The sequence below is a fragment of the Myripristis murdjan genome, chromosome 11 (assembly GCF_902150065.1).
Source record: "Myripristis murdjan chromosome 11, fMyrMur1.1, whole genome shotgun sequence".
NCBI lineage: Eukaryota > Metazoa > Chordata > Actinopteri > Holocentriformes > Holocentridae > Myripristis > Myripristis murdjan.
Genome location: NC_043990.1, coordinates 13,541,740 through 13,555,487, shown reverse-complemented (window position 1 = coordinate 13,555,487; position 13,748 = coordinate 13,541,740). Strand labels below are relative to the sequence as shown.

The window sequence follows — 13,748 nt, the reverse complement described above, 5'->3', positions numbered from 1 at the left end:
TAAACTTTATGACAGAAGATTTGAATTGTATTAGACTGTGTACCCAATAAAGTGGACACTGAGTGTTTACTGAAGTATGGGCTGCATGAGACCTTTATAAGATCTTAAGTTCCATAACAAACCATTGCAGACCCCTAATTCTGCCATAGCTGTTCATTTTCTCTATAACTATCTGATCTATGAACAAGAAATAACTTAACATCCTGACAGAATGACAGAGCCTTGCTGTTAATTGAGACTTTTGTGGTTTTAGGTGTAAACCTTTCTGAAGACCACTCACCAAAAAACCTTTCCATTAGGTTCTGTAGTGAAGTAAACAGTTAAATCTGAAACCCCCTATGAAGGGATCTGTAAAGGACCCCTTACATGGTTCTGCCCGAGAGGATCCCCTTTCTCTTCCTTTACATACATAAGTGATGCATTTTTCCATTATCATTCCCCACTAAATTGTTAAAAGTGAGGAGTCTTTTTGAGAATCAGCATGCTATTTTAATAATGCGGCCTTCATTCAGACCAACAGTATTCATGATGGTGGAAAACATTAATGAGATACACAGATGTCCTTCAGGGTTTAAAAATGTGTTTCTAGGCCTGAATACTTGTCAGGGCAGTCTGGCGTCTGAGAACTGGGGCAACTTTTTACTTGAAGGAGCTACAGGTAGAAGGACAACAGTAGATGTCAAATAAAAGTGGTATACATAATCTGAAAGCTGGTTGGCACCTTTTTATTTATTTATGTATAGTATAAGGGTTAGAACATTATAATGGAAGTATATGATGGCCATTCCTATGCTCAATTATGTGTCTTAAGTTGTTGCAGCCATTTTTGGGTTGGTAGCACTTGTTACACATATTTTGTAGCGTAAACGATGCCAATCAGCCTAACCTTACTGTCTGGACGGCCTGAGGAGCTCCAAGGTCAATCTGGGGTGGGCCATAAAATTATTTGGGTACATTATTTGGCAAAACCATATAAGAGCTAAAATGTTCCGCCCTGCTCCACGGGGGCTTGTAGGCGCCCTGCTCCTTTATTCTCTGCCCCCTCAGCTGAAGTTTGGTTCCCTATAGAAAAATAGCAGAAACAACAAAAATGGCCGAGATTCAACTTTGCACCATTGAGTATCCCAGCGGTGTTGTTTCAGTACCATGGATAGCGCTGTTTGTTGTGATGCTGCGTGTCAGTCAGAGAGGGGCAGCAGGATCATAACCTTTACGACTTTTCTATGATGCCTGATCCCCTTGCCTTTAGTGTTTTGTGTGTGTGGTTGTAATTTGGTGTTGCCGACTTGTCCCAATGCAAAGAGAAATCACAGAGCTGGTCGATTATTTTAGTTTGGCTAGATGTCTGTAGATACCCCAGTGTTGGCAAAATAACTTCCCATTGTCCTGTATCGCCTGTGTGGCGCTGGATAGTGTTTTCACAAAGTAGAGAAATGTGTTTTATTGCACAGATATATCGCAATTCTTTCACTGTGCTGCTGTATCTACTCATACTTTACAAGCAGGCGCCGTCAATTCAACTGTTATCAATACAAATGTTACTACTATTACTATTACTGCTGTTTCTGCTATAATGCTGCTGCTATTTCTGCTCTGATGACACTATGCTGTTTCACTACTACTTTTCTACTAGTAGTAATAGAAGTAGTGGTGAGAGCAATCGTAGTAGCACTGCTTCTGCTATTAAAACAGTAGTGATATCAGCAGCGTTCGCTTTTTTCCCCCTTAGGATTGACCAAACTACAGATTTGGTGGGCCTATTTTTCCATTACCATCAGAAATTGGCCAGTGAGCCAGGTTGAGCAGAGTTGATTTATATTGCAATTTTGTTTTCCAATTTAAAAGAAAGAAAGAAAAAAGTAGTTTGTATGTTAAACTGAATGTTAAGGATCCTCCGACACTTCTTTGTTTGGAAAAACAACAACATCAACAATTTTAACTCGGATTAATTTATTTTCATTACATTTTAAATGAGACACTCCCTACTTTTGTTTTTACTTTTAAGTGGAGTATTTACTTAATCAGTCCATTGGGTGGAGACAGAGAGCTGCCTGAGATCCACAGACTCAGAGGGCCAGCTCCAATCTCTGCCGTCCACTGTTCTGAGACTGCATCGGGCAAGTCGTCTTTAATCTAAATACTTGGCACGCTCGGTAAATCAGATCTGCAAGCAAAAGAAAGACAGAAAGAAAGAAAGAAAGAAAGAAAGAAAGAAAGAAAGAAAGAAAGAAAATGCACTTCATTCTTAGTTTGTCCTAGCTCACACAGCAAACACAGTCCATCCTCTGGAATGGGATTAATGCAGATAAAGATGATGATAAAACCTTTATTTATAGCGCACTTATCAAAATAATAATATACCAATCTTTTTAAGATGACATAGACTTTATAATAATGAATAACTTAAAAAAAAAAAAAAAAAGATAATAAAAAAGTGATCACCAGTTAAATAAGAAAAAATACATCTCTCAAAACAGTAGATTTACTTTATTGATCCCAAACTGGGAAATTATTAAAAATACTACAATTATTGAAAATACTGCAATAGATAAGACTACAACAGAGATAAAAGCAAGATTCCTCCCTGGGACGTTCCTCAAAACAATGTGGGCAGCACTATAACATCAGATAGGATTACAAGTATCCTGGTCTCCAGATGTAAGGCTTTTTCTGCTATTCAGCTCAGAGAACTCACAGGGTGTAGAAATCATTGGGCCTACATCTTCATCATGTCTAAACAGTTATATAACACTTGATCCTGTAATAGTTGTTTAAATATGATACAAATACCACAGAACTTTTAGGACCCATGCCCGCAGGAACATTAAAGTGACATGATCATAAATGAAACCAAAACTGTGCGAAGCATAGCCTATATAATAACTAGTACCCGGGAAACAGTCCCACTCCATCCTGATATTCATTTCTGCCAGGAGGACATCATGTTTGGTCTTGTGTGTGTCAGTCTCTCTCTCTGTCTGCAGCTAAACTCACAAACTACTGCCTATCAGCCTGATCCTTTTTGTACACTGTCATGACTGTATGATGCAGAACTTCTTGTGGTTGTGGTGATTCAAAACCTTTGTAAAATGTTTGTTTTTGCTACTTCCTCTCACTCTTCATTCACTGTCTAGTTCGCTCGACCACCATTGGTCTGTCTCTACAGGGTCGCTATGGTCCCTCACTCAAGGCTGGATTATGGGCAGAGCCAGTGGAGCCACTGTCTTCAGGCCACACATAGTGTGTGGTCCAAGACTTCAGATGAAAGATGAACACCAGGGCTCTAACTGCACACAGCAAGCTGACCACAGGACACCTGCGAGCTTGTTGCATGAGCTAACCACCAGGGCCCTCCAGATCCCTCAGCATTGACAGTGTGAGGACCCTCAGGCCCCCTGGCATTTAGGGTGTGATCCAACCACTAGGGGCCCTATGTCAGTAGAGTCAGCGCTTGTCAGACAGCTAGATTTTGACAGTCTAGTGGAGAAAGGAGAAAGGCACCAATATATGAACCCCGGGCTGGAGGGGCTCCCAAAAGAAAAGTGTCCAGGGGCCTCAGGGGACCATGATCCAGCCCTGTCCTCACTTTCATTCACTGTCTAGGTCACTCAATCACTGCCCTACTCTTCCTCTCTCTCACATTACATACATCTGGGTTACTATGCAGCTGTTTGTCCTGATCGTGGGTGAAAAAATTCAGGATGTGGGTTGCATTTTCTTGGCAAGTTTACGCACTGCTAAAAAGAAAGTCAACAGAACACAGAGCAGGCGCACAAGAAAAAAACACTGTAAAAAGTGTTGGGGGGTTGGGGTGAGGTTAAACTAGGTCACATAGCCTGATACTTCAGGACTATTTCAGACATCAGCGGACTATTTGCCTAAACTTTGTGGGTCTTTATAGTGTGTGTGCATGTGTGCATGTGTGCGTGTGTGTGTGTGTGTGTGTGTGTGTGTGTGTGTGTGTGTGTGTGTGTGTGTTCATGTGTGTGTATGAGAGAGAGAAAGAGAGAGAAAGAGAGACATCTTTAGTGGAAATTTACTATTTCCATTTTTGCTCTTTTTTAAACACTGCCAAAAGTCATATAACCTCTGGCAAAGAGTCAGAACCCATCAGTTCCCAACCACTGGTATAATGTTTGTCATAAAGTGCAACAGAAACAGAGAGAACGAGAAACAGCTAAATGGCTTTTGAAAGTTTTCGCTATATTTTCTATGCTGTGCAGTAATATATTTGATTCACACAGTCCTTTAATTTTGAATTAGAAAAGCATTTGGCAGTACAATTGGCTGTGTCTCTCCCTAATTTTGCTCAGCACATAAGGTTCTATAGTATGAAAAAAGGAGAGATTTGCCTGGTGGAGCTCTGCACTCTGCTGATGCACTCTTTTAGTTCATGGTGATTTTCAAAGGGCAAACCTTCACCCAACACATCTGAAGTCTCATCAAGCTAAATCAAGGCTACAGTTACAGGATTTTTCAGCCAAACACGTGATTGCATCTCGTTCTGTGTTAAAATTATACTGTCCTGTTTTATTCTCAACTTGTTGATGAGATTTGTTCACCCAATGATAACATTTGGCCAATCAGTTCCATATCAGTGAGTTAATTGCATCGTTCTGTTATCAGAAACAAGCTCTCTGTCAGATGATCAAGGCCGTGTAGCCTGCAAGTGTTAAACTGTGCCAAAAAAAAGAAAAAAGGGGGGGGAGGGGGGGGGGTCACTATTCCTTTTTCCCCTCAACACTGTTGAATATGACTTATACCTCGTGATGCTTAGCTTTTCCTTATGCTGCCTTCACGGACTGTCGAAAACTTTATGCCAAGTGGTTGAACGCATGCAAGTCTATTAGGTCATGACCGACGCCAACAATGTGGGAGTGTTTTTTTATGATAATGTTATCAGATAACAGGGACAGATGACATGGAAGCTGAGTCAACCACTATTGGTGAAAGTGTTGTTGTTGTTGTTGTTGTTGTTGTTGTTGTTGTTCATTTCATTCTACAGCGGCATACATTTACGATATGCTCCAAATTTCTATAATAAAGCAACAGGTACCAGAAAACTTCTTGACAGAGACCACCGGATACTGTCATTTTTCTCCGACCAAAAAGTGTGTACGGCAGGGTTGGGTTGGAAAGCCGGAGTTACAGGAGAACTAGGGGTACTTGAAGGCAGCATCACACCCACTAAGTTTGTGGTTGCAAAACCTTTACAATCCTAAATCGCAGCAACTCAAATCATCTCAGCTGAAAAAACTGTCCAAAGGAAGTGGTCCCGGCTAAACATCATTCATTAGGCCTACATGCACTGATAATAAGGTGTGACGGCTGTAAATATGTAGCTTTTAATAAATAAATCCGAATTATAAATAATATAGACTAGTACTATTTTTAGACGCGTTTTCATCTACTCGGGGCAGTGACTTTGATTTAACCAAAAAAAAAAAAAAAAAAAAAAAAAAAGCTGATTGCCATTCCTGGGCTTAATGTAATTAATACTGTGGTTAATACGTTTAATACTTTGTGTGTTTAAAAAGGAAACAAAATACACAACACTGCTGTTCAGTATTTGTATCCAGTGTTTTTGCTCGATTAAATCAAAGTAGCGATCGTTTTTTTCATTGGTAGCCTTCTTATCCTAGTTTTACTGAACTGAGAAACTGGGGGGAAAAGGGTGCTGCTAGACGCATTACGTATTACAACCCACCCCTGTCCCATACGGTCATAAATGTATAGGCTGGAGCTGAGTCCACCTCGCTGCGTGACTCGCACCTCACAGCGACCTGGGCGGCGCCAGGCTATAAAATCCCTGCGGCAGTTCCTCTAAACTCCTGAAACTCTTCACCTCTCATCAGTCCTGCACGGTAAGAATGAAAATAATTGCTCTCCATAATTGTTGTCTAATCTGTATGGCTATTAACTGGGCCTTTCGCCAGCCCTCACTCGCCTGCCGATTTTATTTAGTAGGCCTATGTTGAGTGATGTGAAAGCTTTATTTGTGTGCAAAGTAAATATATTGCCTATATTTTGTAATAAATACTATTGCCTAGTTAATATGTTTTACAGTCATGGCTTTATGGTTGGCTAATTGATTTTTTGGCTTGAATGCACTCTGACAGTTTAAATCCATGCCACTCTGTTGTGATGTCCTTGAATAATAGCTTTTATTATCATTATTATTATTATTATTATTATTATCATCACTGTTATTATTATTATTTGTGGTGGTGGTATTAGATTAGTAGTAGTAGTAGTAAATACTGTAGGCTAAAGACTGTGCAGCAGACTTTTGTTGCTTTGTCTTGAACTTACAATAATTCTCTAAAGGTTTCTCAGTGTTACTCATTTGACTCTGCTGAAGACATTAGTTTGAGGGTGTGGCAGGCTCCCACTGAATGAGAACAGACTGTGGACATGTACACACATGAATTCTTCAGCCACTGTAACCTCTTATTTGCTGGTTCAAATTCCACCCACTTCTGGCCACAGCACATTTTTTCCTCATTCGATTCAACTTTTCCATTCCCTCTCACACCAATGACACAGCCTCCCTCTTTCAATTTACTTCTCTTTTTTACTGCAGTTGCAACTTTTTATATCAAAAACTCAGTGTCAAGACTGATTTTAAGTTTTCAGAGGTTTTTTTTTTTTTGCTAATCATCTCAGTTTTGTGTTGTGAATTCCACAGCTTTTTTTTGCTGAAAACTTTTTAGCACAGCCTTTGTACCATGGGATTACTCATGAGTATTAGTCATCATTGGGCAGGGCCTAGGAGAAAAGCATTGGTTTTTTTCTCTCATTAAACAGCGTCCCTTCACAGTGCAGTGGAATATTCCTGTTGCCCAGTCAGTGTGTTGAGCTGAGATAGTGCATAGCTCCTGCATAGTTCAGACAAAAAATGCCATGAATCCTCTCTGTAATGGGGCTGTTTTTTAGGGCTGCTCTCCCTATAACAGATTATTTGTATTGTTAAACATTACTTTAATATAAGAGAGTGCTGCTGTTTACCCTGAAGGATCAGATTCTCAGCATCTTGGCCTCCCCTGCCCCGTTTTATGTCCTCAGGTGAACTATTCATTAAGTAGCAAAGGTCAGCAGGTCATCAGATACAAGTGCTTCTGTAAACTGTCTCTTTTTAAACTCAGCCACTGATGTTTAAATTCAATAATACCTGAAGAATTTAAATTCTATTTCATTGTCTCTCAGTCCAGCCACAGACAGCAGCCATGCCTTCAGAACTGGAGATCGCCATGGAGTCAATGATCACGGTGTTTCACCGTTACGCCTCTAAAGACGGCCGAAGTGGCACACTCAGCCGCAGAGAGCTCAGAGAGCTGTTGGAGAACGAGCTGTCAGGCTTCCTTAAGGTGAGCAGGGACAATAGCTCTGATGTCCTCCCGGAGCCTCTCTAGCATTGATATTTTAGGCGTTTAGAGTCTTGTGTGACTCAGAGCAAGTGCAACAGTGCATTTAGCTTAAATTCATGGCTTATTGACATTGAAAGCTGTTTTATCCAATGTGGCAGATCTGTAATATATTGCAACTAATACAACAGCAGCATATTCATAGAAATATCTGGTCTTAGCATTCATTAACTAATTAACTGTCACTGTGTTTGAATGTTTCCTTGTTGCCCCCCCCCCCCACCCCCCCCACCCCCGCCACTTCTCCACCTCAGTCTCAGAGGGAACCTGCTGCTGTAGACCAGATCATGAAGAACCTGGATGCCAATGGTGATGGTCAGGTGGACTTTGAGGAGTTTGTTTCTCTGGTTGTTGGACTTTCCATTGCCTGTGAGCAGTGCTATCAAAAGCACATGAAGATTGCTGGGAAGAACTAAAACATAAAAAATGAAGAGAGGAGAGGAAACAGGAGAGCATTTCAATTTTGTAAAGTTATTTGACTATTAAATACACTAAAAAAAAAAAAAAAGCACCAGGAGTTTGCCTCGTGGTTATTGTGTGGATGTGTGTCTGCATGCACAAGCATGTTTGTCTGCAAACCAGCATACATCTGCATAAAGAGAGCCCCATCTCTGTGTTTTGTGTTTGCATGCGTCACACCATGTGTATATGTGTATATGTGTGTTTTTGTGGTATAAAGAAGCAGTTGCTGTATTCCATATATGGTTATGAATGTGATACAGTCAAATTGGGCAATAATAACTATCTGGCAGTGTGTTGTTTGAGTATCAGGTAGAAAAAAATATCAGCCTCAGCACACACATTTAGCTGGTTGCTGTTGTCTTTGCTTTGTGTTACGAGTAATGTTCATTCTATTGGGCATGTGTCAGAGATCCTTGTGAACTCCCTGGCAACTGCACCAGTGATACTGTTTGTGGTGATGACCTCCCACCTGTGTTTTACAGTCCACTGGGTCTGTGAGGGCAGAGCAGCCTCTCCCTCTCTGCCTGATAAAGTCCTGCTTATCACCGATCTGAGGAATCCTCAGAATGCCCTGGTGGTGAACACACCCATCTATCTACCTCATGTTGTAATTCAAATAGTTCAAAGTTAGTTTGCCATGCTTGTAATGAATAGTTTGTTTCTTAGAGTGATTTTCAAAGTGGGGGCTCTAAGGGACCCAGATGTCCTTAAGTGGCTCTCATGGAGGAATAGTTTCATTTCACTGTGACTTCATTCACTGGAAACTGTTACAATACAAAAAAAAAAAAAAAGGAAACAAATGTATAAGTGCTTATTTTAGCATTATGGTTTACCACTTTTAAAATGTGTCACTGTTCCAATATGACACTTCACAGTTTAATACTCAACACACAAACCAAACCATGTTATCATATCCCCAGGGCAAGATCACATCAAACAGGGCTCAAAAGCTTAATGACAGTCAACTTGGAGAACATGAGAAAATCTGAAAACCCCATGGCCTATGTTACTTAGAGGAGAGCAAAGGAATTCTGATTATTTAGATTCAATAATAAGCAACAGGCAAGTCAGTCTTGGGCAATCTGAGAAAATGTTGAGGCGTTGAGTCACAGGACACTGCAGGTTTCATGTTGCTGCTTTCACATTGCCACAAGGCCCTCATGATTATGTTTTATGGTCTGGTGAGGGTTAGATAACAACAGAGGGAGGAACAGGATGCCACCCCCCCAAACCCTCCTCGCCCCACCTTCACACCCCTCCACATCTCCGCCCCTTCACCACCGCCTGTTCCCTCAACCAAGTACAGCCCTTTGGGGCGGACCAAACTTTGCTGCCCACCAGTGTAACTGGTTACAGTCCAAATTTGAGGGTTGCTAGGATGCAATAGTGTGTGTGTGTGTGTGTGTGTGTGTGTGTGTGTGTGTGTGTGTGTGTGTAAGGAGAGCAAGAGAACATGCGTTTAACTCTTGGTTTGCACAAGGCCAACGCCCATGTGACCAACAGCTAAGATTTAGAGTAGGGACTTCCCACTGTGCTGAATGTTTTCTCAATAACTTCTTTGTGTAGTTGATGTACTTTCTGTTGAGAGGGACCATCACTCAGATAAAAGACTATTTACACGTTATCCATGCACCTTAGCACAGTCCTGTCAGTATCTGTGAACGTGAAGAATTCTCTCAAAGTGGGAAACACGACCAAGTTTGTTACCTGTGAGGCAAAATGCCTGTACAGTCTGGAGTTGCTTCAGCAGTGAGGAGAAAAAGACTTTGTTGTCTTCAGTATGTCTCAAGTCAAGTGATCTTCATACCATGGCAACGTGATGACCTCCAAAACAGAAAATACACACATGCATTCCTCCTGGAGACTGCCACAACAAGCTTTTATGTTTTCAAGGGAAAAGCAACTTCTCTATCTTTCTGCCTCTATTCTCTTTGACCGTAATGAAAATGAACATTCACTAGCACTGGCCAAAATTTCCTGGGACACAGAAACAAAATATTTCAAATTTGAACCCTGTGGTTTACCACTTTATGAATAACTGGATAAAATGGGAGGCCACACATTCTTTCTTAATGCAGTGCAACATACAATCACGCTATGTTTTTTTTTTTTTCTATTGAAAAATAATCCATTCATTATAAGAATGAACTTTGAAAAAAAAAAGGCTGCAAAGTAACCACTGTAGGGATTATCAGTCTACAGTCTGCTTTGCTTCCAATGTTCATCTGCTTCACCACTAGATGGCACAATAATTATAATGTTGCCGTGAGCATATTAAAATGTAACTACTGTAGAGTTATTGCTGCTCCAAATGTATTGTAAACTGTCATATGAATCACACTCGGATATGAATAAGAATGATCTTCCCATGGATGCTTTCTCCTTACTTTCTTGACAGATCTAGGTGAGTAAAATCAGGGGAAAAAAGAGGACAAGAAAAGAAAAGAGAATAAAACAGTGACTCATTCTTTCCACTCTGAGAGAGGAGAATAAACTCTACTGATCTAAAACGTACCAAAAAAAAAAGAAAAAGAAAAAACATAATTAGAGACAAAGACAGACATGGACCAACCAAACAGAGGCAGGAAAAGGGAGTAGCCAAGCAGGCACGAATGAACACACACACACACACACACACACAGTCGCTATGGTGAAGGTTTTCATATGTCTCTGATTGTGCCTGATGCCTCCGCTGCGTCGAACTCACCAGCTCAGGGACATGACTGTGAGTCACAACCTTAACCACGAAAAAAAAAAAAAGCGGGATGAGAGATTCTCCACATCCATACAACAACTGATACTCAGTGAGTCACTGAGACCATCTTTTCCAGATGACTGACTGAAGCATTCTTAAAAACGCAAACAGACAAAAATCTTTTGGTACACAAAGACATCTCAGGCATGTGAGTTAAAACACAATGCAATCAATGAATAAATATGCAGTGAGAATAAAACAGATAAAAGTAAATGATGTTTTATTTTAGACTGTAAATGTGCTCTGACAAGCGACAATTGTACGTTCAAGTGTTTGTACTTGTGTATGTAAAGTGTTTATGAGAAATACATACACTATATTACCAAAAGTATTCGCTCACCTGCCTTTACTCATACTATGAACTGAAGTGCCATCCCATTCCTAACCCATAGAGTTCAATATTATATCGGTCCACCTTTTGCAGCTATTACAGCTTCAACTCTTCTGGGAAGACTGTCCACAAGGTTGAGGAGAGTGTTTATAGGAATTTTTGACCATTCTTCCAAAAGTGCATTGGTGAGGTCACACACTGATGTTGGTCGAGAAGGCCTGGCTCTCAGTCTCCGCTCTAATTCATCCCAAAGGTGTTCTATCGGGTTCAGGTCAGGACTCTGTGCAGGCCAGTCAAGTTCATCCACACCAGACTCTGTCATCCATGTCTTTATGGACCTTGCTTTGTGCACTGGTGCACAGTCATGTTGGAAGAGGAAGGGGCCCGCTCCAAACTGTTCCCACAAGGTTGGGAGCATGGAATTGTCCAAAATGTTTTGGTATCCTGAAGCATTCAAAGTTCCTTTCACTGGAACTAAGGGGCCAAGCCCAGCTCCTGAAAAACAACCCCACACCATAATTCCTCCTCCACCAAATTTCACAGTCGGCACAATGCACTCTGAAATGTACCGTTCTCCTGGCAACCTCCAAACCCAGACTCGTCCATCAGATTGCCAGATGGAAAAGCGTGATTGGTCACTCCAGAGAACGCGTCTCCACTGCTCTAGAGGCCAGTGGCGGCGTGCTTTACACCATTGCATCCCACGCTTTGCATTGCACTTGGTGATGTGTGGCTTGGCTGCAGCTGCTCGGCCATGGAAACCCATTCCATGAAGCTCTCTGCGTACTGTACTTGGGCTAATCTGAAGGTCACATGAAGTTTGTAGCTCTGTAGCAATTGACTGTGCAGAAAGTCGGCGACCTCTTTGCACTATGCGCTTCAGCATCCGCTGACCCCTCTCCGTCACTTTACGTGGCCTACCACTTCGTGGCTGAGTTGCTGTTGTTCCCAAACGCTTCCATTTTGTTATAATAGAGCTGACAGTTGACTGTGGAATATTTAGGAGCGAGGAAATTTCACGACTGGATTTGTTGCACAGGTGGCATCCTATGACAGTTCCACGCTGGAATTCACTGAGCTCCTGAGAGCGGCCCATTCTTTCACAAATGTCTTGTTTCACAGTCTGCATGCCTGAGTGCTTGATTTTATACACCTGTGGCCAGGCCAAGTGATTAGGACACCTGATTCTGATCATTTGAATGGGTGAGCGAATACTTTTGGTAATATAGTGTATGTTTAGAGCCGGCACAGGCAGTGGCTTTCAGTAGTTTTAGTGCTTTGGTGCACTTTGGCAAATGATACTTTCACTCAAAAAATATGTTCATAAAATATGTTCATTAAAGTCAACAGATAACTGGTAATAACTGTAAAAACTGCACTTGTTATTTTTAAACTGAACTTGTTATATACTGTAATAGTGCCTGAAGAGAAAAAAAATCAGTTTTTTGACTATCTTTGACATGAATACCTGTGTCAACAAAGGTATGGTTATATGATCCTGCTCTATTCAGCTCTAACAGGGGCAGAACCCTGCACTGTGCGAGGCAAATGTCTCCCACCTGTGTTTACCTTGCTTTCATGTCACAATAGCTGCTGTGAAAAAGGTCTACTGCTGAGGCATATGGATATGACCACATAATCCATTTCTGCTGTTTAAAAAAAAAAAAGCATTTGTGTCCACACTTCAAACATCTGTTTTGTGTATGATTTTTCCCCTTGTGGAGTAAACATATCTGCAGCCATTTGTGGCAGTTTTGGTTCATAAGTAAATGACGTGTACAACTGAAAGTGCATAGACTAATTCACATTTGCAGAAAAGGTTTTCATTGTCTTCCCCTTTCATAGTGCAGAATGAACATGTGTTTTCAATGTCCAAACATTACTATGATTAAATTTGATCATTTCAATGCAGCGTTAATGAGAAAGCAATCAGTCTGTTTTCTGTCTGTCATAATTTATTATAATCTCTCGTCCCATCAGCTTGCGAAACAGGGGCTATTAGTCATTAAATCAAATATTAACATTATCAATCATTCGCACCCTTGGACAACAAGGAAGCTAAATTTCAACTAAATGTGCCTACTCCCTCCAGCACGTTGCATGAAAAGCCAATGAAAGATGGTTTGTCGGACTGTAATGTGGACCGCTAAATGGATTTAATTATACTGTGTGACTAGAACAAACAAGTAGGGGAAAACAGAACACCCAGTTTGTCCGGAAAGAGATTGATTTAAAGATACAGCATACTGCGACGCTTTACATTCTGCATCTCTTACACTATCTCTTGCACTATGTCAATTGTTAATGATAGATGATCTTAATTTGTGAAATGGTGGTAGTAGCCTATTTTAAAGTTACACTTGCACGCAAACATGTGCAATACCCATCAGTCTGTCATGCATTTCAGCCGTAAAATGTATCAGATAAGGCTCTACAACACAAGCCTTGTTTGCCTTTTTTCACAAACTTGAAGTTCAAAGTTAAGTAAAAGATTAAAAGCAGGAAATGACAGAAGTGACAAAACAGGGTGGGAGTGAAGGACGAGGGGTGGTAGGCGATGGAAGGAGCGAGAGAGAGGGAGGGAGAGAGGGTGCGGTTTACATATAAAACGTCCATTACACCCATTTCTCCATCACAATCTGCACAACCTCCAGCACTGACTTCCACTCTCTTTCCTGGTTAATCCCAACAAAAATCTAGGTGAGTATAAAATCCAAACTACGATGCTACAGTTTTGTTGACAATAGTCTATACATAAAATTAACATGTTTTACCA

The 13,748-nt window shown here is 40.9% G+C and overlaps 2 protein-coding genes across 2 annotated transcripts in view; both read left to right on the top strand.

Moving 5' to 3' along the window:
- Positions 1–5,735: 5,735 nt before the first annotated feature.
- LOC115367364 (protein S100-A1-like) lies at positions 5,736–7,932 on the top strand. The gene is made up of 3 exons (XM_030063056.1): positions 5,736–5,864; positions 7,207–7,367; positions 7,679–7,932. The coding sequence occupies exons 2-3, from the start codon at positions 7,227–7,229 to the stop codon at positions 7,838–7,840; spliced, it is 303 nt and encodes a 100-aa protein (XP_029918916.1). The 5' UTR covers positions 5,736–5,864; positions 7,207–7,226; the 3' UTR covers positions 7,841–7,932.
- A 5,660-nt stretch (positions 7,933–13,592) lies between these two features.
- LOC115367365 (ictacalcin-like) overlaps positions 13,593–13,748 on the top strand; it is a 2,229-nt gene continuing 2,073 nt past the window's right edge. The window contains exon 1 of the mRNA XM_030063057.1: positions 13,593–13,672. The gene's annotated coding sequence lies outside the window, so the exon portion shown is untranslated. The remainder of the gene's footprint in view (positions 13,673–13,748) is intronic.